This window comes from Plectrocnemia conspersa, unplaced genomic scaffold (genome assembly GCF_051122295.1).
Source record: "Plectrocnemia conspersa isolate PC_06_02 unplaced genomic scaffold, ASM5112229v1 ptg000012l, whole genome shotgun sequence".
Lineage (NCBI taxonomy): Eukaryota > Metazoa > Arthropoda > Insecta > Trichoptera > Polycentropodidae > Plectrocnemia > Plectrocnemia conspersa.
In genome coordinates, this window is record NW_028277176.1 from 23,639,946 (window position 1) to 23,663,499 (window position 23,554).

The following is a 23,554-nucleotide window of genomic DNA, read 5'->3' on the forward strand; positions in this document are numbered from 1 at the left end:
GTAACCTCGGACAACTTACGAGAGATTTTAGAGCGGACAGAACCGAACTCGACCGAAGTAACCCACTATATTCTCCGTCCTTGGCCAACCTTGGCCAAGTTCCAGAGAGTGTAGTGCAGGCATAAGAATTGTCGGATTTTACATCATCAATAAAGAAAGATTTGAATCTATTTTTAAGTCAGAAGCGAATTACAGCTTCGCTCTTTTCTACTCTCGAATATCTGGCCAATTTAATATCTTAGAGTGGAACATTATTGTCTGTTACTTATCTTATAATAATACTTGCTTAACAACAATTATTTAAACAGCAGTATATTTGGCAACGCTGTCACTGAGTACCTGCTAAACACATTAAATTTTGTCGTAACTTTTATTTTTTAATAATAGCGTATTTTTATAAATAAAAATCTAAGTTCCGGGGCTTGACCCACAACTTCAGAGTTACTAGTCTGAGACTTTACTATAAAATATACTACATAATCGCAATTATATGTGTTTTTTAGCTTTTGGAATCCAAAATAATAAAATAATTATGTAAAAGGTTAAACCTAAATAAACAAAGAGAAAAATAACTGTCTCTTAGCAAAAGTTTAAATCTTATTCTTCAGACCAGCTTCCTTTAACTTTTTAATATTTAAATCATTAAAAACTATGATGTATGTGAAAATATATAAATTAATCTAAAACTAATAATGGGAACCTTCAAATTTTTTTAGCAACGTAGTATCCAATATTTTTTTTTAAAATCAACATATTTGCATCAACTCTAGAAATGGTATTACAGTATTTTCCTTAAGTCTTAATATATGCATTTAATAAATATCAACGAGTTATTAAAACGGTATTTAGATATAGCAAGATATAAAAAAACTGTTTTACCTGAATAATTAAAACTAATAATCATAGGATTCCCCTCTTTTATTGCATGCAAATTACTATTACAAATTGTTGTTCAACGTAATTGAACCGGACTTAATACAGTGCTTCTTAAAATACATGTTAAAATTCTACGAATGAATTTATATTATATAGACAAGTACAATAATACAGCTATTTATTTGCGGTTATTTGCATATTGTTTGTCTGTATTATTATAAATAACATAGTCATACATTAAAGTGAATTCCAAACGGATATGCTTTTATCGCCTTATTCGTGTCAATCGCGTCTTTCATGCTTTCTTTGCCATGCATTGACCAATAAACAAGTGCATCTGGAAGCCATGACATAAATCTTCCTGCGATCTTCTGGATCGCAGCAGTCAAAGTCCTCGTTCTCTATCGCTATCACAACAACCTTAAACTCCAGTCCCTTTACTCTCAGAGCCCAAGGCAGAAGAAAGTTTTTAGGATCTCCATCCATCAAAAATTCTTCAACCCTCTGTGTGCAAACAGGTCGATACCCGTCGGTTATGAAATGACCCGATATTGCTTTGTTGATGTTATCGGGCAGATATGCTCTTGTGACGAAAAATGGCAACACGCACATATCGTGCGGCTTTATGCCTTTAGTGGAATACAAATCAATTATGACTCTAATTAATCCCTGGAACGTATTATTGGTTAATTCGCTGCCGTCAGAATCGACCCAAAATACAGGAGGACCGGCAATAGTGTGTCCCAAATGTATATTGTTCAAATATAAATCGGACAATTTAGCGGCAGCTTCGACTTTAGGTACAGGATTTTTATAGAATTGACTAAAGACCATGTAAATTGTTCCAGTATTCCTCATGACCTTAGACAACGTTATAGTGGGTTTCTTTAACATGTTAGGCGAATGCTTTGGAATGAAAAGAGTAGCTTGATTAATATCTACTAAATACCATAAATCGCCATATGATTTTCCGTCATGTTCGTCACAATGAATTCCATAGTATTCACATTGCTTTTTATGAAAATTTTCATCAAAATCAGTCAATCTAGATTTTTCAATGGTCAAAAATGTTTCCACGACAATCTTTTCATTAAAAGCTAAACAAATAGCTTCACATTCATCCATAAAAATATGTCTATATTTTTTAACATTGGTATGCATAAAATTTTCTTGTGATATAAAAATTCGCTCAGTATCTACATATTGTTCCAAGTTAAAAATCGACAACTTCTTTCTAAAATCAGCTCTGAAACAATCAAAATATTAGGAGCAAATTCTTAAGTTTAATTGATAATATTAATATTGACTCTCTTACCTAATTCCAGGCCAATAGCATATATACAACACCCTATTATTTTCATCAATCAGTCCATGCTCATATAAAATTTTAATTCTATGTAGTGCTAATAGAGTTTTTCCAGTTCCAGCAGCTCCGTGTACAATAGTCGGACTTTCATCTTTCAAAGGCTTAGTATACAATAAATCAATTTGTTCTTGAGATAGTAAAGCTAGCATACCTTCGTGTATCTCATTGACAAATATACCACAGCTTAACACTATAAACCTTTATCAAATGTATAAACATGATTAAATAATTACGTAACCAATTCAATAAATACCTTTTCAGTACAGTATTAAACATACTGTTTGTAACAGATTTGGCTCCTACAATTTTGGTATAAAACCAATCATTAAATCTTTCCTGATCAGCGAATATATTATTAAAGGCATGATTGTCTTCCTTTTCCCATCGCTTGATTTTAATGCCCCTAGGATCTTTAGTCCACATGGATAGAAAAGGCCAGAATATGAAGGTATTGATCTGATCGTCTGATACTCCACAAATGTTCCTCAATATCTCTAAATGATCTCTGATCTGATGCTGAGCAGATCTCTTGTTGTTTTTAACTCCCATTGTATCACTAATTTTGTATCCTGTAGTTGGATCGTCGCATATTGATTTGACTTCGATTAACGTGACGTAGTGATGACCTGGTAAAAATTTAATTAATTTATAAATTACACTATTAAACATGATTTTACTATAAATTTATGATTGATTTTGTGGCGACCGTTCGATAGACACCGTATTTTGGAACCACTTTAAAAACGGCTTTTTAAGAAAGATTAAAAAGCGATATTAAACCCTTATAAAGAATTGAAATTCGTTAGCATATGAAAAAACTGTGTGTAATAGAAGTGTTTTTTGTTAAAATTTAAAATTACTTAAATTGTGCATACTTCAGCATTCTTAAGATTCTACGAAGCAACTGCAGCGATTGGCTGGAAGATCGCTGCATATATGCGATCTGCCAGCAAGCCTTACAGCCCTCCGGACTCGGAGGGTCCGACAGGAGACAGGCAATCAGAGTTACCAACAGCCACTCGAAGAGACCAGCAGACGCGCCCCCACCGACAGACGCGAAGAGACGACCTGAAACTCCCGAACGACCATCGCCGCAAGAGAAACTGCCTCCTGATACTCGCTGCAGACAGCTACAAGAACCCTGAGGATCGTCCACGGACATCATCATGTGCGTCACCACTGCTCCGAGAAAACGTTTCGTCAATAATCGTCCGTCACACATGTAAATACTGCAATAAAAAGTCCTACTAGATTCCACATTGAGTCTCATTGGCCACGAGGTCAATCCCAAAGGTACCAAAACATTAAAACACAAACGCTGCCTTTCAAAGGGATTGAAGCGATAAAACTAAGGAAAGAAGTTTAATTTTTTCTAAAAAATAAACGCCCATTTTTTTTTTGAAACAAGTCAAGAAATTAGAGCAGAATATGAAGTACAAGCTTTGAGTTAGTTTTAGTTTGAACGAAATTTGAAGCTCTTGTTAAAACCAAGGGGGAATGTTTCACTTTTTTGAGAGGTAAATAAAAAATTCAATCTTTAAACATTTTAACAGTAAGGATGGTTGGCTTACTTGGAAGATATTTTACATCATATGAATAAGATAAATCTTTCCATTCAAAGTTGTGAAGTCAATATTACGGATGCAATTGAAATATCACAAACTATATTGGCTGATTATCCAATTTAGAAGACATGAATAAAAGCTGAACATTTCTATGTATGCACTTTACATCTTCTATTGGTAGCCGATTGTCAAAAGAATATTTTACCCCTTCGGGGGCTCCTCAAGGATCCAATCTGGGCCCTCTGCTTTTTGTGTTATTTATTAATGACATAAATACAGCAATTACAAATTCAAGTTTTCTTCTGTACGCAGATGATTTAAAATTATATAAATGCATTCGATCTGCTGTGGACTCCTTCTCTCTACAAAGTGACTTAGACTCTCTATGGAGATGGGCTTCCGTTAACCGTCTGCCCTTTAGTGTCGGAAAATGCCATACTGTGTCATTTTCTCGATACCATTCGCCATCAGCTTATTTCTACCATATCGGTGGTAACATTTTGACTAAAGAAACTTCCACTAAAGATCTCGGAATCACTTTCGAGAGCAAATGGAGGTTCTCTCTACACATACACGACGTCTGTGATAAATCTTCCAAGATGCTCGGCTTTGTTATGAGGAATGCCTTTCACTTTGACGATCCGTCAGTTATTCGCATCCTCTATGACACCTTAGTTCGTAGCATTCTTGAATCGGGATCTATAATTTGGAATCCCCGAATAGCCAAATATTCCCTTTTAGTGGAAAAAATTAAAAAAATGTATTTAAAATACCTTTACAAAAGGATATTTGGTTATTATCCGTACATATATCCCAGCGTCTTTCTTTTAGGAGCGTTGGGATACAATTCGCTGAGCTCTCGCAGAAGGTTGTATGTCGCTAAACATTTTTTCAAATTACTAAAAGGTGCTGTCGACAATCCAGCAATTCTCGAGGAATTCCAGTTTTGGGTTCCGGAACATTTTCGAGAATCACTATCGCGTCCTCTTTTGATGGCCGTTAGGGCTAGGACGTCCGCAGTTGCCGACTCGCCTATAGCTGTGAACATCCGGCTCCTTAATACGCTGGCATTACATATTGACTTATGTAATGTTACTTACGAGGATCTGATCCAGTTTGTATCATTTAATTTTGATATTTTATAATTTTTTGTTAAGTTTAAGTATTGTTATATTTATGTAAATATACGTTTTTTTATGTTTTATAAATTTAAAATTTGTTTTCAACCATCGTGGCGCATTGGGATAACCTGTTAGGCCACAATGGTCTTAATTTAACCTAAAAAATAAAATATTGTAGTGTGCCGCGAAATTCTGTGCAAGCTTTGGTGTGGTTTGAGTTAAAAAAATATACAGATATACATTTAAATTTATTTTAGAATGATAAGATAAGATCATCTAAAATAAATTAATACTAAAATTGATAAATAAAGTGTGTAGAAAATGTAGCGATTATTAGACAAGAAATTTATAATCTAAATAGCCCAAGTCAGTTTAATATGCTCTCGATGAATATTTCGAAATTGAAATAAGATTAGTAGTTTATAAAAGCTCACCTTGATAAATGCTAAAGACAACTAAATCATGCTCTCTTGTCATAATCTCTCCTGATCTTCCTTTCTTGAACGATCTATCAGCGTATGATATTCCTTGGAAACAAATCGACCATAGGTTTGGTAGTTTTAAGTTCTTAAGTCTATCACACGATATTTGTTCTGCCATAGATCCTTGTTTTTCGCCATGCCTGACAAATACTTTCGGAACTTGATAGCATAAGGTTTGGTTGTTGTTTTGCGCCAGCAAGGGGAATTCTCTGTTTATGTAGCTGCAAAGAAAATTTTTATTTATTTATCTTTTTATTACAGACATATAATGTATAGCTGTGGCAATCGAGTGTACGATAAGTAAATGATAACAAAATTGCACACGATTGATTGTCAACAGTAAGTTCTATCTTTATTATTAACACAAAGGTGCGATTACGAGGAAAATTTATACACAATGGCGTAAGCTAAAATATAGGTATATAACATATATAAATTACGTTAAATATTATTTCAATTTGCGGTAAGATAAAGAACATATAATCTTACTCAACAATTTCGTCCAGTAATTTGTTTTTAAGCTCTTATCGGTCAAATACTTTTACGTGTTTTTAGTAAATATTGGAAATCATTAAGGAAAAATTAAATAAATAATAATAAATATCAGGTGAAAAGGACAAGATAATTTAATATAATTAAATGTTAATAAATATTGACTACCTATATTAACTACCTCCTATATAAATAATATTTAGGGTAAAGATATAATATATACGTAGTTTTAGACACGCTTAGATCTTTTTAGTATAAATTTAAATTAAAAGTGTATTTAGTATATACTAGATGTAAAGCATGATTAAAATTATGATAAACTATTAAAAATAGTTTTGTAAAGGATCTTGAGACTATGGAGGAATGTTAAATAAAATAAATATAAGGCGTGATAAAAAATAAAACTGTTTCCATTTCAAAGTAGTAATTAACGGTAATAATATACTTATTTTTATCCGCAGAACATTTGGTATAGTCTTTAGGTCACACAGAAATGTTTCATTCATCTCTTCTATAATAGTAAAACGTTGACTCTTTATCTGTAGGAATAGTAGCGGGGCTCCTACCTGCGAACACGTTAGCTAAGGCATCACGACAGTGTCGCTTTTGGCCAAAACATCACGAATTTTAAATGTAAGTCAGTGGGTTATTATGCTGCAGAGATCCCAAAGTTGTTTGTTCACAATTCTGATCTTCGGTTTCTTCGGATTTCTTCTCAAAAACGACGTAAAGCTGCAGAGTAGTACTTCTTATTGACGGTAGAACTTAGTGATAGAAATTATTAGTGCATTATACTATTATAATCGGGTAAAAAGAATCTTGACATCTGATCGAACTTGACATGCTTTTTTAATCTTGATTCTTTAGAGCGCTTCCATTGAAACGATTGAACCCTTGTTTTGGTATCATAAAAATACATCCATGATAGTGCATTAGACAAATTATATAACATTAGAAACTGTATTTTACAAATGCTCAGAAATTTATAAAATATGAGCTTAAATTATCACACCATCAAGAATGGAGAATTCTCAACTGTCTTAGAATCGAGTTTTAGACCTTGACTTCACTGTGGAGACAAGAGTCACGGTCAGGGCCGGCCCTAGATTATTTGGCGCCCCAGGCAAAAACTAAATTTGCGCCCCCCCCCCCTATTAATACTTTATTAACTCATTACATGAGCACAAAAATATAATTCAAATTAAAGTAATTTAATATTACATTTGACACCATACTATTTTTTGAGATTGTGGGTATTTAAAAATTTGTAGTTTTATTTTCGTCGCGATTTTTTACTCGTGAAATAATCTAAAGAGTGCACAGTAGTGTATACAAAAAAATAATATCAGATTATATTCTTTAACAATATGGTTTGATAATTTTAAGTGAATATTGCGCTTTTATTTGGTATCACGGCGCCCCACAAGATCTAGCGCCCCAGGCGATCGCCTGTACTGCCTGCCCCTCGGGCCGGCCCTGGTCACGGTAAGAGTATGCATCTCAAGACCTTGATCATATTGCCCCTTATGGAGGTTTAAGCACTACGCCTAAATAAAGGGACATGTCTACAACAGTAGCAAAGTCAGTAATTAAAACGTTCAACCCATAATCTCATATTGACTTGAATACATTAATTTCATGTAATATCCGTTGTATGGCATCCTGTATATAATTATCGTTCTAATTAATCATTGAATCGAATCGCATAGATTACCTTAAATCCTTTTATGTATAAATAGTTAATTAACAAATTTTGTCGACATACACACATATCTATATTGCTTTTGCGATAAAATATAACATACAGCGATTATTAAAGATGGTATTATATTATATTAAAAGTTTTACCTCATATATGTATGAACGTGTCAATTTAAACACCTTACTAATAAGTAGAAAACTAAAATTTTGCTTTCATGCAACATAATAGTAACATATTGGCAAATTTCAATTTTTGTGCAAGAATATTATATATGTCACGATATAGAATAAGAACAATTGTTTATTATCTTAAAAATACACAGCAAAACGCTCAAAGAAACGTGCTTAGATAAAAAGACCTTGTCGTATAGTTTACTTGAATATATATTATGGTTATATCAATAAAAATAGCTTTTAAATAATCCAGGTAAGTTGCAAAACTTAGAAAATTCTTAATATATAATATGTATATATGCAGACAATGGTTTCATTGATAACTATTTGTTAACCGCAAAATATATCAACTTTATTTTTATAAATGAACTAATTGGAATCAACTTTTAACTATTCTATAAGACCGCAATGACGCATATTTCCGTAACGACTGACAAATTACTTTTTTCGAGCGACCTTTATTTAGCTCTTGAATTTTACCGGGCAACTTATACAAAACATTTAATTTAGAATTTGTACAAATAACGTAATATATTTGTTATCATAATTACCCCACGATCAAACATGGTTGTATTTGGGTGTGTAAGCACCTGCGCAATTTTTTAAAATTTAAAAGTCATTCTAACGACCACTTCAAACAAATAAAAAAATAAACAATGGCCCTCGAAAATAAGACTAACAATAGAAAAGAGATCTTGTGACCAAGCAATTGCGTTAATGATTGGAAATATTTCACGGACAATTTAATGGCACATCTGTATCAAAACCGCTCTTTATTGAAAATGATGCGCGATAGACAATATCTTCTACCTAACGCATAAGTCTAAATCTAGCTGACATCCGAACTTTCAGACTTGACCCGCCGAATGCAGATACATGCAGTGCATCAGAGCCGCGTACCAATATTTTTTGCTATATTCATATCAAAATCATTGCTATGTAAACTTTAAAAAAAATATGATTTTTATTGTACTTATAACAATAGAATAACATTTCGCATTAGGAACATATTATTTTAAAAACCATAGACGAAATAATTTCTCCTCAGCTCTCTGATAGAACGGGACAATAAAGAACTTGGTATATCATAAATTAAGTACAGCAATGTAAACATTGACGACATTCTTACAGCATTGTAAATACACGTTTCAAGTTATTTGTAAATAAAAATCTGCGTAATAACTAAGCAAAAGAATAAAATATGTAAAGGGCACAGAATTCATTGATAAAATTGAATACTATTTACAAATCATATGATTCAACTGAATCACATTTTTTTTTATCGATATAATACATTTTAATATTTAACTCACTTAATAATTTCTTCATCTATCAGATGTTCATTTTTACTCTCGTAATATTTATCTGCAGGTAAATATATTCGTTCGTAGCTCAAGTCTCGATTCCAATCCAGCGACATGATTTTTTTAACAAATCGAACAATAAACTAATTAAACATTTGCAGCATGATTATAATTTATATGATTATAGTTTTAAACTAGCGTCTGTCCATAGCAATGCTGACAGTCTAACTGGCCGCATACTAGCATTATCATTATTATAAGAATGAAGAGTCAGAAAGTCAACAAGACAATCGAGCAGTTCAGATACGCCTAGAATCTGGGTGGTTTTCAATCGTTGGTCCGCAAAAAAAGTAATTTCCGCTAATAACCCATGATTCGTGAGAAAAAAAGGTTAGGCATTACAGTGAAGATGACCTAAAACTTAATTTTACTTTAAAGAATATGACCGCGGCTTTTGTGTATAGTATGCGCCAAAATTCTGTCAAATGACGCTATGAAACATTTCTAACTTATTCGTCATTCTGTTCAAAATATATATTACAGATAAGCCACTAGATTGTTTTGTAAAGATAACTACTAATGACGTCCTAACTAGTTCTTCAAATATATTTTTTTAGGACGCGTTTTCGTTTGTGTTGCAGCTGATCTTTGGAATTTGTTATTGTTTAGTGTATTTAAAAAAAATATATTTAAATTAAATTAAGACCATCGTGAACTAACAGGTTAACCCAATGCGTCACGACGGTAGAAAACAGTACGTTGTATTATTTCAATATACAAAAAATTTATGATTAAAATAATACATAGAAAGAAGCAAACAAAAATCATAAAATATTAAGATTATATGGTACGAACCGGACCAGCTCCACATAACTGACATTAAACAGATCAATATGCATTGCTAGCGTATCAAGGAGCCGGATGGCGACAGCCATAGGCGAGCATCGACAGCACCCTTCAATAGTTTTAAGAAATGCTTAGCGACATACAACTTTCTGTGATAACTCGTATCCCAATACTCTTAAAAGAAAGGCGCTGGGATATGATGTAATGCTCGCGCACATTTTTTTAAGTATTCTATTGCTAGGGTAACCATATTTCCTAGAACTAAAAAATCTCCCCCCCCCCCCCCTTTATATAAAAAAAGTGTTGCATGTCCAAAAAAATTACAACTATTCCGTCGAAGAACCATTAATATTGTCAGGGTTTTTTTTTCATAAAGTACAATTCTCGTGTACAAAAAAATATAATGAAACCTGAAGACAAAAACGAAAATTTTATATAAAAGTAATTCGTTCACCGAACACTAACAGAGTTTATGGAGAAAATGGGAGTAAAACAGGACAAATAGTAACACGGGACTGAGTAGGAAAATACGGTGACAGTCCCGTATATACGGGACGTATGGGAACCCTACCTATTGCCCTCTTTGGATACGTGTTTTTCAATAAGTGTGTATAGTGTCGAAGCTCAAATTTAGAGCTTGAAATTATTTTTTTTAAGCTCGTACATATTTAAATCTTGTTAGATTAAACAGCGCGATCTGTAGCAGACGTTTATAAGCTATGAACTCTGAAATATTCTAATAGCGAGCTATTACAATATGGATCGTTAAAAAAACAATCGTCCATTTAATAGATATTCCTGTTTTACGATTAAAAATGACTAATGTGTACCATAATATATATATAGACTGCTTAAATAGCTTTATCGTAAAATCTATTGGTAATAAATTCATTTTATTAACCTTTAAAATTCTTAAAAAATGCATTATATAAAAACAAACCACATTGAAAGATAATTATTATGTACTCCCACATATTGTGTATATCAGATATTAGTAAGCTTGATAACTCGTTCATATTTCACAAGCATCTCCATCGTAGCGTTCACCGGGATTTCCCCAATTAATAATCGGATAAGCACGCCGAAAATGTTCACAAAAACCTACACAGTAAATTCAGGGGCTTCCCGATATCATAAATAAAAATGATTATCTGTCATTTGTAATCCCAGTACAAGACTCATAATTATAAACACACGGGAAACACCTGGAAATAGAATAATTAAAAACAAGCTTATTTAAATTCAAAATAAATCTGGGAATAATCTTGGAGGTGGATAAATATATGATATGAAACACATATAAATAGAAAGTATTTGTTTAGCTTACAGAGTGAATCGGCCTCCTCTCGGTAGCAACCCAAGTAGGAGGTCTCTTGAACTCCGATGTGGATGTTCAAGTATGTGTGACACGAAGTGATTCCTGGTTGCCAAAGTTTCAGTATTTATATTCATGGTGTATTTTGTGGTTTGCCCCTTTTCGTTGGAACGACCGATTACAGAAAAGTGGTAAATTTCTTTAAATTAACTCTTCGTTGGCCGATAAAGTAGATTAAAAACAGTTGCGCGCGTTTTATACTAACAAATGCAATAAATATTTTATGATTTACGGCGTGTACCGTAATTCGTTAAGTGGTCTCCTTCTGTGTTTCATTCAAACTAAGAAACCCATTTTATTTTCGACGGATAAAACGCTTTTATCGCAAGTAGAACTGATACTTTTTTTATGATTATGATGTGCGTTAATCCTTATTCTTGTAAATAGGGAGTGTTTTAGTTGATGAACTCGACAACATAAATTTAAGATTGAAAAACTATCATAAAATAAACAACACATTTTCCAAATAAATATTTTCTCGCTAGTAAAATACTGGCTATGTATGTAATTTACAGTTGTCTTTCAGATGTTGAATAAAATAAAATTTGGAAGCATTTATGTTTTATTACTGAAATCATTTGATTCGTGACTTGATGCTACAAAATATTTACCTGCAAGCAAAGATTCGTCATCTTTGCTATATTTTTAATAATTTCAACTTAGTTTAAAAATAAATATTATGGTAAAATTTGCTTCCAAATCTTTTCGAACAAAAACACTCGATGAAAACGTACCTTTTATTATTAAAACATTGGTAACTGACAAAGGAATATAAGCCGTTAAAATAACTTTTCAACACGATACAACGTTATCAAGTACCCAAACACTATATTTTTTATATTTGTATATGTACACGTTTGTATCACAATTTAGGGTATATTTATAACATAAATCTAATTATAAATTAAAACTAAAAACAAAATCTATACATTAATAACATAATGAAATTATGTCGCATTGAAGAACGTTAACAGTGTTATACATATTGTGTAATTATGAGTAGTATAATGTATTAAATATATATACTATATAATATATATATCGTTCTAAATTTTATCATATAAAATATAAAACAAATTTCTCAGACCCCCATCGGTCCTATAAAATAGATACAAATTTTTTTAGAAATAATTGTAATTTATGCATTTACAATATGTATACGGTTGGGGTTTAAAACTATGTACATTTAAAACAAACACTGAAAAATTACGATTTTACAACACAATTATTAGATTATTACGAATATACCTGCAGTCCGGATATCATATCAATATTTGTTCATTTACGTATTAAAAGTGTTTCAATATTCTGAATATAATATTTGACTAATGTTTCACCATGCTGACAATTTAAATTTATATGTAGACTGTTTTTATTTATTTATTCTGTACTATTGTAAGTTTTTGTTTTAATGTATTTTATGTCGTTTGTATAACACTTCAAATTATGTCAGTCTTCACAAAAAGAAAAAAATAATAAACCATTATAAATTAAAATTACTGAGTAATAGGAAAAATGGCTGGATTTCTTTAACAAACATAACTCTTATTTACAAGCCGTAATGAATGAAAATACATATATATATATATATATATATATATATATATATATATATATATATATATATATATATATATATATGTATATATATATATATATATATATATATATATATATATATATATATATATATATATATATATATATATATAAATAATCGAAGAGCGTACGATATATTTGGTTTAAGTGCAACAAAAGTATAGAAAATAATAAAAAAAATCCCACAATAAGCATGTTTTTTATACATCTTGTAAAACACTTCAAAGTATGTCAGTCTTTATAAATAGAACAAATAATAAATCATTATAAATTAAAATTAGTGAGTAAAAGGAAATGGCAGAATTTCTTTTGACAAAAATAACTTATTTACAAGCAGTAAAGTGTAATCGAAGGGTGTGTATCATATTTGGTTTAAGTGCAAAAAAGATAATAAAAATATTTATAAATAAAATCATCGAAATTTAACATAAAAAATACTCATAATTGATAGCTCATATTTTTACTATGTAATAAATCAATTATATCTCTAAAACACCACTTTGTTGCATAGAGATACATATATTATATGTATGTAAATATTAAAAATCATCTGTTATCTGTTGAATACGGCATGTGCCTCAAAAATTATATTTAAAAGTAAACTAAAGTAACTTAAAAGTAATTTTGTAATTCAAAGTGAAACGTTCAAATGTTTTCAAGACTTAATCCAATCAAATTTCCACCCTACAATTCGCAATCAAATCAGTACTTAATAGGAAAGCTAAATATAACATAAAAAATACAGCCATCTTTAACAACGTCTAATATATATTCATATGCATTTTTACAATCAATCGTTAATAATAAACGAAAACCTAACTAGGACGACAAGCAACTGTAGCGTCCCTCTCGGGCGTACTACTCCTGGCTCCGGGACCACCTTCACGGGCGGCGCGTCCCAAGCCTCCTTGATACGTGATATTGAAGAGCATAGCTTCAAACGGATCAGCTTGCATTCGTTGCTGATTTGCCGACGCTGCATCAGGAATGTCTACAATTTCTCGAGGTTCAGACACTCCATCCTATATCACAAAACGATCATTAATCTTTGAAATATTCTATTAAAACATTTTATTACATACCTCAGGTCGTGGACTCCACAAGCGGACAACGGCTTCGATTCCACTCGTAGCTATAAGGCACGAAGTTGGATGCACTTGAATGCAATTAACTATCGATTCGTCTCCTTTCAAACAACGCACAATATTACCAGACTTTCTCGACCATATAAAGAAGGATCCGTCGTCAGAACTGAAACATGTACATTATAAGAAAATTGAACACATTAACATATAAAACAAATGAACGATAGCATACCCAGCAACTATATAATTGCCGTCTTGTCCTAAAAAGTTAGCTTCTTTTATATCCGTTGTCGTATTACAGTGACCCAAGAATCTATGAGAATAATCGTTACTGGACGATCTGAGTTGACGCTCGACTGGGCTCACAAACTCCATATCATAATTGTTCTGATCGTCTACTGAAAATATTCGAGAAAAATTTGATTATTTTTCTCAATGAGAATAAATGGTACATTAACTTTTATCAAACTTACTTTGGAACTTTTTATCTGAATTTTTCAAAGACAATTCAATGTCTTTTTGCAACAAACATACTGCGTGAGCGTCGGCTTGTTTGGGGAATTTATCTTTGAAGTAAAGAAGACACTCGTTGGCTTCTACTCCCTTTTCGAGTTCCAATAACGCTTTGGCTAATCGGAAGTGTGATTTGACGTGTTGTGGATCGAAGTGTATGGCTGTGTAGCAGTCGCGTATGGCAGCATAAATATCACCAGCCCTAAAATTATTAAAATATTTAATAAAATAACCTCTTAAATGCCATAATTTTTTTTAATAATAAATACATAATTCAAGTAAATACAAAAAGTCGTAGTTTAAAATATAGATTTTTGATAGGGAAAATAATTATTATACTGGAGGTTGTCTTAGAGATAGCTCTATGGATGAATTTCGCATTTATTTATTATAAAATTCTGATGAAAATTTTCAAATTAATATTATATTGTGACAAATACGCACATAGATAAATGTCCATATTACTGTTTTTAGAGATATTCTATGTTATTTTCGAGTTACCAATGAACTGTTTTACTCGGATATGAATATCTAACTAGCAAGGAAGGTCTGGTTTTGTTTCTGCAGCGTTTTTATTTTACTCAAGTTACAAAATACTGGACGAAAAAGAAGCTACTAGTAATCCAATTGAGTTCTTAAACTCCGTGAATCAGAGCGAAATATTTTTAGCCCGCAAAACGACGGTTGAAAATTATTGATTTAAATCAGTCTAAATCAGACAGTCGATGCGAAATTCATGTCCGGATTTTTTGCTAAATCATAACATTTGTGTAAATTTAAGCATTAATCAAAAGATACAATTTAATGCTTTTTTTAAGACATTAAAATTTTTAAAATACTGTGATACCAATAACTTTATAAGTGTTGCGAGGTTGTTGTAAAGTGGATAAAAAATAATATATTTAGTAAAGCCAAAATATTTCAATTATTATACATATATCACAGACGGATTAATCATACAGATATGGGCGATCGGTATATTTCCAATATTTTAAAGCCATGAAGTGAACATATGTTCTTGAGCCAAAAAAAAGGTAAGAAATACAGCAATCTCGCTTAATCAAACAAAATCTTAAAATGCGTTTTTTTTTTAATAAATATCAAACAATGTGTGAAAAATAAACAAAGATGCAAGAGAAAGAAGAACAATCGGCAGGATGCGAACAAATAGAATAAATTGAAAAGCAACCAATGGAGGAGATAGAAAGCAACAATGAAATACGATTGGATTTTCCTCAAAATAACGCTTGTAACGCTCTGTTAACTTGTGAATGCTCTTTCTCAGTTCTTAAGCGCATTAAAAATCAGTTAAAAAAGTCTTGAACAAAATAATTTGTAAAATCTTTCGATTTTATAAGAAATAATCTAACACAACAATTAAATTTTGATATCATCATCGATATATTTGCTGCAGCTAAAAGTAGAAAAGTACCATTTTAAATATGAAAACTTTTGAATACTTTTTAATTTGTATATTTTCTTTGATGACCTTTTTTCAATAATTGGGATATTTCATTTATTTTGTGTGATATTGAATTTAAATACATTTATTTAGAACAAAATCTCATTTAGAGTTTTTTTTATCGATATAATTAAGTAATGCTATGACGGAATTTCATTCGATTTTCGTTTGATTATCAAATATTACATTTTTACCGCTTCTCAGCTTTTTAAGTTTGAATCAACTGTTTTTAAGTTTATTATGTAACTAAGAAAATTGTAATTATAGTGGATCTAAAGAAATATCAATTTCGGCATTAATAAGAATAAAAACATATTTATTAATGCTACTGAACACAAACCTCTTTGTAATTCGGTTTTATTTACCGATAGAATTGAAATACAATACTGTTCATTTATGCTAATTTATTATTTTAAAATATTATTTTCCCTTTCTAAAATCGCTTTATAATTTCACGGATCATGTTACATCTTTTTTAATATTATCGCTATGTTTTTTTTCTTTATATTAATAATATGTAACTAATTGTCTATCAACTACTAACTGACACATCTCCTGGTGAGGTACATACTAGCTTCCACCTTCTCATGGTATTAACTGAAAAGATTTGTTAATACAAAGCTGCTTATTCTAATTTTTATATTAACGTTTCTGACAAAGAGGAGCTTTATCATATTTATACATATTAACTACAACATAAAAATATATGTTCTAATAAAAAAATATTTTATGTGCAATTGAATTTATTTATGACCCTTTGTTTATTAAATGACTCAATGGTAGCTATATTATGAATGCAAAAATAAATATATGACTTGCTGCTTTACCAAATTTGTCATCTGATTGTGATATTATTTATGGCAAATGTAAATAATTCAAAATGAAACATTGTTTAGTCAAATATTGAAGAATACGATATAACTGGTAACAAAACTGTGGGGTTTAAATATTCGATGAGATATTAAAATTAAATTAAAAATCACTCAACGTAATTTAAATATGCATATCTATGGAGTCAGATATAAAAACAAGGATAGCTATAAAAGATTCAGACAAGAGTTTGAGCCACATTAGTCAGACACAACATCAACAAAGATACAATTTTTATCGAAGCCTCATCGACAAATAAGCCAAAATCACAACATCAACGTAACCACTTCATAGAGTCTCAAATAAAGAAGCAGTTGTTTAAGAGCCAAACCAACGTTTTTGCTGCTTGTCGCAGTATACACTATATGCAGACTGCATTGCTACAGATCTGAGGATCTCAAGTCATCTAGACTAAATCCCCATTACTTCTAGATGAAAACCCATACACAATTGCATATAATAGAGCCAAATAACCGCATTTTGTACACAAATATAGACAATATGCATATATGCAACCTGCACAGTCCCAATCAAACAGTCATGCGTAAAAATTGAATTGTTTCATGGCTCACTTACTCAGTGGTCATCTAGCATCCATCCCCGCCATTTCTAGACAACACAATAGTAAAAAACAAACATATATAGACAAGGACTATAATTATCACCTGCCTACATACATTTGTGATTGAAGACACTGGTAAATAGTTTGTCACTAAGATAAGGAAATACGAAGAAAAAAACCTCGCCGGTATAAAAGTTAATCGTCGATGAATACATACCAATTTCTTCTCATTAACGCAGCGGCTCGATTTGAATACAATATAGCACAATCGGAGCATAAAGATATCGCCTGGTTATATAAATGTACAGCTGCAGGATAATTGCTATTGTGTAACTCATCATTGGCCTAAAAAATTTAAACATTATTTACCAAATGCATCTATAAAATATTTGCATGAGTAACTTTTAAGTAATATTCAACCTTATCTTTGAGATTTTTAGCTTTCAATGGTAATATATACTCTTTAGACGGAATCGGCTCAGTATGTATGGTCCCGTTTTTGACTTCAACTTCTATTTTTGCAGTGCTAGCACCGGCCTGATTAACTCCATTTGCATTGTTGGCCATAGTCTTTTCGTAACTATGATTGTGTTGGATGATGAAACTTTCAAGGAGAGTCGCCTTCTTGTTTGAGTTTACGTCAAACAGATAGACTTGCTCGGATCCGAGATTAACTAACAGTTCATTTCCATCAGCGCTGAACGTCAAATATGTAGTCGCTTTCTTTTGTATTGTCGAGTTGTTGTTATCTTGTATTGCCAAATGACCTAAATATCATACACAAGACATTAATTATGGCATTGAAATCATGATTGTTAACAATACACATTCAAATAAATTACCAGGAGCGAAATACTGTACACAACCCTTGGGTAAAACGTATTCTGGATCACTGCGATAATTTCGTAAACTATACCTGTCCCCGTACAAAGTATACACTTGCTCATTAGGACTATGACTCTGTAATAAATTAGTTTACATAAAATAAGATATTCAGTTATTCAAAACATATTGAGTTGAGTAATAATTCATCGCATTTATGAAATAACAACGGTCTAATTGACTGAATGACTATAATTTCAAAGCTTTTAGATCCTCAAAATTGACAGTGAATAAAATCCCCTTTCCAAAGCTTGTCATATCAACATTTTTCAAGCTGAAGAAAAATATGATGATTTAATACTCGACTTGGTATAAAAAAATATTTACATTTTGTAATTTAGATAATTTAATCATTCGCCTATCATATAATCTAATATAAAAGTCGTTTGCTCCCACAGCGAGTTGTTCCGGTCTTCTCGGGTTTATCGCCAAACATTTTGCTTCGATAAAATGTCCGACTTGATTGAGTAAGTTTACTAAAACGACGGGAGATGAAGAAGAACAAACATGTGGTGTTCTGATGTCATGTTGTCTAAAAAAAAAGATATGATCAATTTAAATTTGTTAAAATATACTAGTATTTACTTACATTATTAATCCGTCTTCGCCGGCAGACCACAATAAATTGGGACATTCTGGAGTCGTAGCGAGACGTTTCACTCGGCTGTAATGACAGTAACATTCGGAGCCTTTGTAGTCAGAGTCAAACGGTTCTCCAATCACTTGTACCCTAACGGTGGAATCAGCTGCACAAGTGGCCACTACATCTGGTCTAATAAACTGTAACATTTCCGAATTGTTATTGTAATGTTTATATGTTGTTATTTTGTAGTATTGAAATTATTTTCACCTTGACCGAAAATATGTTACCGCTGTGTCCTGTCAATATTTTGTGTCTTATCTTATAACGATAAGGATCCCATAAAATGACATGATAATCGTCAGATGCAGAAGCGAGTACTCTGAAAAAAAATGAATTTTTTGATGAACTAAAAAAAGGAACAGCTAAATGCGAAAAAAATTAATTGTTACACTATTAATCATTAAGTCGTAGGAAGGACTTTTTGGTTCTCCACTGAAGAGTCATGGGACGGACCATAAGGGTTTAAATTTTCGTAATCGGCGTAAAACTACGCCTTTTTTTCTCTAGTTGTGCTGCCTTAGTTCACTTATTTTATAATTGCTTTTTCGAAGTTTACAACTGGTTGACGATAATAAATCATAGTAAAAAATATTTTTGCTATTACATATGCAAATAGTTGACATAGTATTTAGATAGTATTTTTTGTATAAAACGCATTGACACATGATATGCCCCACTCAGATGATACGACTCATATTTAGTATTTTGCTTTTCTAAAAATATATTTAATAACAGTGAGAAGAAAAATTCAGTTTTGGGCAGTTATAATAGATATTATATGAGTATAATCAATTTTGTTAAAGTTTGTATAATAATTATTACAACATATGTAAAACTGGAACATCGGGTATTTTTTATTAAAGACAAAATATGTCACTACAACATTTTTATGAGAATACTGGTGTTATGTTTCATAATATGGTGTCATATCCTATCAATTATTTAACCCTTTAAGTGCTGAATTAATTTTCATAATTAGTCAATTATACAGTAAAAAATAAATTTAAAGATTTAATTACGATTTATTTACATATATTCATTCTATGTTGCATCTATATTCACCTTCAGGAATCTTTCATTTTATTTTTTACTGTATAATTGACTAATTATGCGACTTTTTATGGAGTTATATTTAGAAAATGAATTCAGCACTTCAAAAATCTATTATTTTTATTGAGCGTAAATCTGAATTTTGATTCGGATTATCCGCACCTAGCACATAAAGGGTTAAGTACGAATTTATTTTTTGAAGATATATTTAGTGAAGATTCCTGGTTGGGTCTTTAGACTGAAGAATCAGAATTGAAATTACATTAGGAATTAATTGAAATATCGACAATCGAATTAGGACCAATGGCTCTACTTGAAAAAGCAGTTATCCACACTTTATTGTGGACTATGGGCTGTGACAAGTAAAATTTAATTTGATAACACATTCAGATAAACATATTTTTTGTATTTTAAAATACAATTATATCAAAATATATTACTAATGATGGTAATAAGATTAAATCTTATAATTGTAGAGAGATATTTGCTATATTTTATGTTGTTTTTATCTGACTAAGGATTTTTTTTAAGAATCCAAAATGAATTAATTAATATCATGTCCAAAATATTATTCGTTTATTTTAGACAGCACACCCGATATCAGTAATATAGAACAGATGTTTATCATAAGACGATTTGTTCGTAAAAATTCTCATGAAATATGTGAACATTATCTTGGTTTTATCGAAATAAAAAATAAGACTGGCGATGGATTAAGCTATTTTATAACTAAGGAACTGGAGGAATATAATATCAAGATAGATAGTACGAGGGGTCAAAGTTATGACAACGGCGTTAATATGTGAGAAAAACATGAGGTAGAAAAACATATCAGGGATAGAAATTCTCGTGCTTTTTATGTTCCTTGAAATTCTCACAATGATGCTGTCAAATGCAATTTAGATGCTGTCATTTTTTGGTTTAATTCAAGTAATTTACAAATTCTTCCCGGCTTCCACCAGCGTATGGTATGTTTCACTTAAATTTGTACTGTCACTTACATTAAAACCTATTTGGAATATGCGATGGGAGTCCAGAATTAATACAATTAGACCTGTGCGATATCAACTACCTGAGATTTATGATGTCTTGTTATATAGATAAGAGAATCAAAATGGACAAAATAAATCTGTAATTATAAATATATGTACTGCCTCATAATTTGGTATGATATATAAAATTCAATAAATCCAGTTAGCAAGCAGTTAGTCCATATATTTCAATATCAACATAGCCTTCAGGTCAATAGAAGCCTTGCTTGACTTTTTCTGAGGTTACAGAGAAAGTGGGTTGAAAGTAATAAAAATTGCAGCTCGTGAATTATTAGAAGCCCTCGAAATACGAAATATCTGCATCATCTTTTTAAAAGTTGATTGCAGATTGTGAAAAATGAAGAAACAATTCGATTATGAAAGCTGTGGTGAACTTATACATAATATTTAAAAAAATCCGAAGTTGAATTCTTCAATTGTTTAGTAGATAAGCGAATTTTGTATAACATCAATGGTTAAATAAATGTTTTGCCAGAAGCATTGATAAAAAATTGTAAGAAATTAGAGACCAAGCTCACTGATAATGGGTAATTTGATATTGATGCCATTGAACTGTGTGAAGAATTAAAATTACTCTGCAGATTGATTGATTAGAAAATTGATTAACGGTCAGAATTTCAAAATGATATGTCACAATGTACGACTGCATTTCGGATAATCTGACAATTCCTATATCTGTAGCCAGTGCTAGTTTTTCAAAATTAATCCTCATTAAAAACCAGAAGATACAAGCAAGAAAAGATTAATTTATATAGTGTAAATTTAAATGATATTTATTTATACATATCGATGGCTTAGTGTAAGTTTGCTAATTCCACTTTTGGGATGACATAACAATGTCATTTTGTACCTTTAATCGAAAACCACATGTTCAAAAAATTGCTATCTCTAATATCTCCAATTAAACACCAAAATTTAAAATTAAGAAAATTAAGGTATTGTTTTATTTTCCTATTTTAAGGTTGTCTTTAGTTTTTGTTTTTACCGTAGTTGTCAAGATCATTAAGAGTCGATACTTAAATCATGTAAGTGCATTTTAAATTTATATTATTTTTTGTGTTACATAGTGATTTGAAAATATGTAATATGGAGTTTTTGGATCATATTTGTACAGAATATGGCTCGAGAGTATCTTTGTCAACAATTATACATATAATGATCTTATTTCGAAAAATATTAAGAGTGGTATTTTAACCCTGCCACTGGTAACACGGAACGTTTTCTATAGCCTTGCCTATATATCAGCATATCACAACCAAAGGATTAAAGCATTTCGATTGAGGCCCGATTCTGTCGCTGTGAGCAATTCTGGGATAGCAAAACCTGATGAATTGTAATTATGAAACGTTGAAAGAAATTGTGTATACTTTGACTGTTGCAATGACTGGAAGGAACATTTGTGACATCACGTCTCAAAAAAAGATGCCGGAAGAAAAGTTTTCTGTCAAACTTGTAAAGCTTCAAACGAAACTGAACGTTCAATTTAAAATTGAAATTGAAATTGAAATTAAAATTAAAAACAAAAACAAAGTATAAAAATAAACAAATGAATTATTTTTTATCGGAATGCGCGTGACGTCACATGAAAAAAATTTGGGGCCCTCTCGAAGACTCACGATCCGTCCGCATTCCACTCGAGGCAATTGACGCATCCGGTGTGGCCCTTGAGCTCGGCCTCCAGCCCCAGCCGATCGACGAGGGGGCCATAGAACTGCAGGCGGCGAGGGGTGCGCCGGGTGTCCGGCTGGAAGCCCCCCGCGCGCTCCGCCACCAGCGACGCCGCCTCCGCCATCACATACCGACGGGGCACAGCCGGCTCGACCGATTTACCGATCGACTAACAGCCGGACTCCGTCGTCTGTCACGCCGCTCTGACGTTTCGCTAGCTGCATTGACTCGCACCCAAACACACGAGAACGTGTCGCAATAATCAAAGATGGGGGCAATTTTAATTTTAAAAAATATGCAATTTTAACTAATTCAAAAACATTTTTTATTTTACAATTGTCAGACCCATATAAATACGAATAATTTATATTATATATTTATTAAACAAAAATTTCATTATATATACCATGATGCTGTAGCACAGCCGTGGTAGAAGTGGGGGGAGAAAACTTAGCCCCCCGCCTTAATTTTGGATTGTCAACGCCGCTCCCTAACGATGAATTATATATCTCAACGCGCTTTGCAAAGATTCGATAAAATACGATTCGTACTACCTCTTGTATAAATATCTAAAAAAACGTCCTCTGCTTCTACCAATAAATAACCAATAAATCGATTAGGTGACACACGCTCCGCATTACTAAACCGAGCATCTTCAATACAAACTGCTTAAACGTTACTCAATTCCTTAACGGAAGTATTCCTAATTTATAAAATGTGTGGGTCTAAGACTTTCTCAATCAAATATACGAATATTCGTAAAATATTATTTTATACTATCTAAAATATGAAACAGTTTGTATATTTGAGCAACACAGGTAGTCGTTTTTTCTCTCAATATACCCGAGTGACTAGTACCGCTCTAA

The 23,554-nt window shown here is 31.6% G+C and overlaps 2 protein-coding genes across 4 annotated transcripts; both read right to left on the reverse strand.

Annotated features, from left to right (window-relative positions):
• Positions 1-903: 903 nt before the first annotated feature.
• LOC148228657 (uncharacterized) lies at positions 904-9,320 on the reverse strand. Of its 2 annotated transcripts, none has more exons than XM_088199687.1 (5): positions 9,091-9,320; positions 5,363-5,631; positions 2,496-2,868; positions 2,192-2,440; positions 904-2,122 (listed from the first exon to the last, which is right to left on the reverse strand). In XM_088199687.1, the coding sequence occupies exons 1-5, from the start codon at positions 9,195-9,197 to the stop codon at positions 1,159-1,161; spliced, it is 1,962 nt and encodes a 653-aa protein (XP_088055813.1). In that variant the 5' UTR covers positions 9,198-9,320; the 3' UTR covers positions 904-1,158. The 2 variants fall into 2 exon arrangements, with proteins under 2 accessions (XP_088055813.1, XP_088055814.1); XM_088199688.1 differs by lacking the exon at positions 9,091-9,320 and adding an exon at positions 6,469-6,603.
• A 3,884-nt stretch (positions 9,321-13,204) lies between these two features.
• On the reverse strand, positions 13,205-22,947 carry adp (WD and tetratricopeptide repeats 1). 2 transcript variants are annotated; one of them, XM_088200130.1, is made up of 11 exons: positions 22,637-22,947; positions 19,126-19,237; positions 18,865-19,055; positions 18,603-18,807; positions 18,236-18,353; positions 17,814-18,160; positions 17,611-17,738; positions 14,460-14,701; positions 14,219-14,384; positions 13,984-14,152; positions 13,205-13,923 (listed from the first exon to the last, which is right to left on the reverse strand). In XM_088200130.1, exons 1-11 carry the CDS (start codon positions 22,810-22,812, stop codon positions 13,717-13,719), a joined length of 2,061 nt encoding a protein of 686 aa, XP_088056256.1. In that variant the 5' UTR covers positions 22,813-22,947; the 3' UTR covers positions 13,205-13,716. The 2 variants fall into 2 exon arrangements, with proteins under 2 accessions (XP_088056256.1, XP_088056257.1); XM_088200131.1 differs by having other exon boundaries at positions 14,219-14,381; positions 22,637-22,943.
• Positions 22,948-23,554: the final 607 nt, after the last annotated feature.

Coding starts and splice junctions, on each gene's coding strand:
- LOC148228657 (XM_088199687.1), bottom strand. CDS start 9,197: ATGTCGCTGGATTGGAATCGAGACTTGAGCTACGAACGAATATATTTA. Junction 5,632..9,090: donor ATAGATGAAGAAATTATTAA/GTGAGTTAAATA, acceptor TTTTCTTTGCAG/CTACATAAACAGAGAATTCC. Junction 2,123..2,191: donor TGCTATTGGCCTGGAATTAG/GTAAGAGAGTCA, acceptor TGATTGTTTCAG/AGCTGATTTTAGAAAGAAGT.
- adp (XM_088200130.1), bottom strand. CDS start 22,812: ATGGCGGAGGCGGCGTCGCTGGTGGCGGAGCGCGCGGGGGGCTTCCAG. Junction 14,385..14,459: donor TTCAGATAAAAAGTTCCAAA/GTAAGTTTGATA, acceptor GAATATTTTCAG/TAGACGATCAGAACAATTAT. Junction 14,153..14,218: donor GGCAATTATATAGTTGCTGG/GTATGCTATCGT, acceptor TACATGTTTCAG/TTCTGACGACGGATCCTTCT.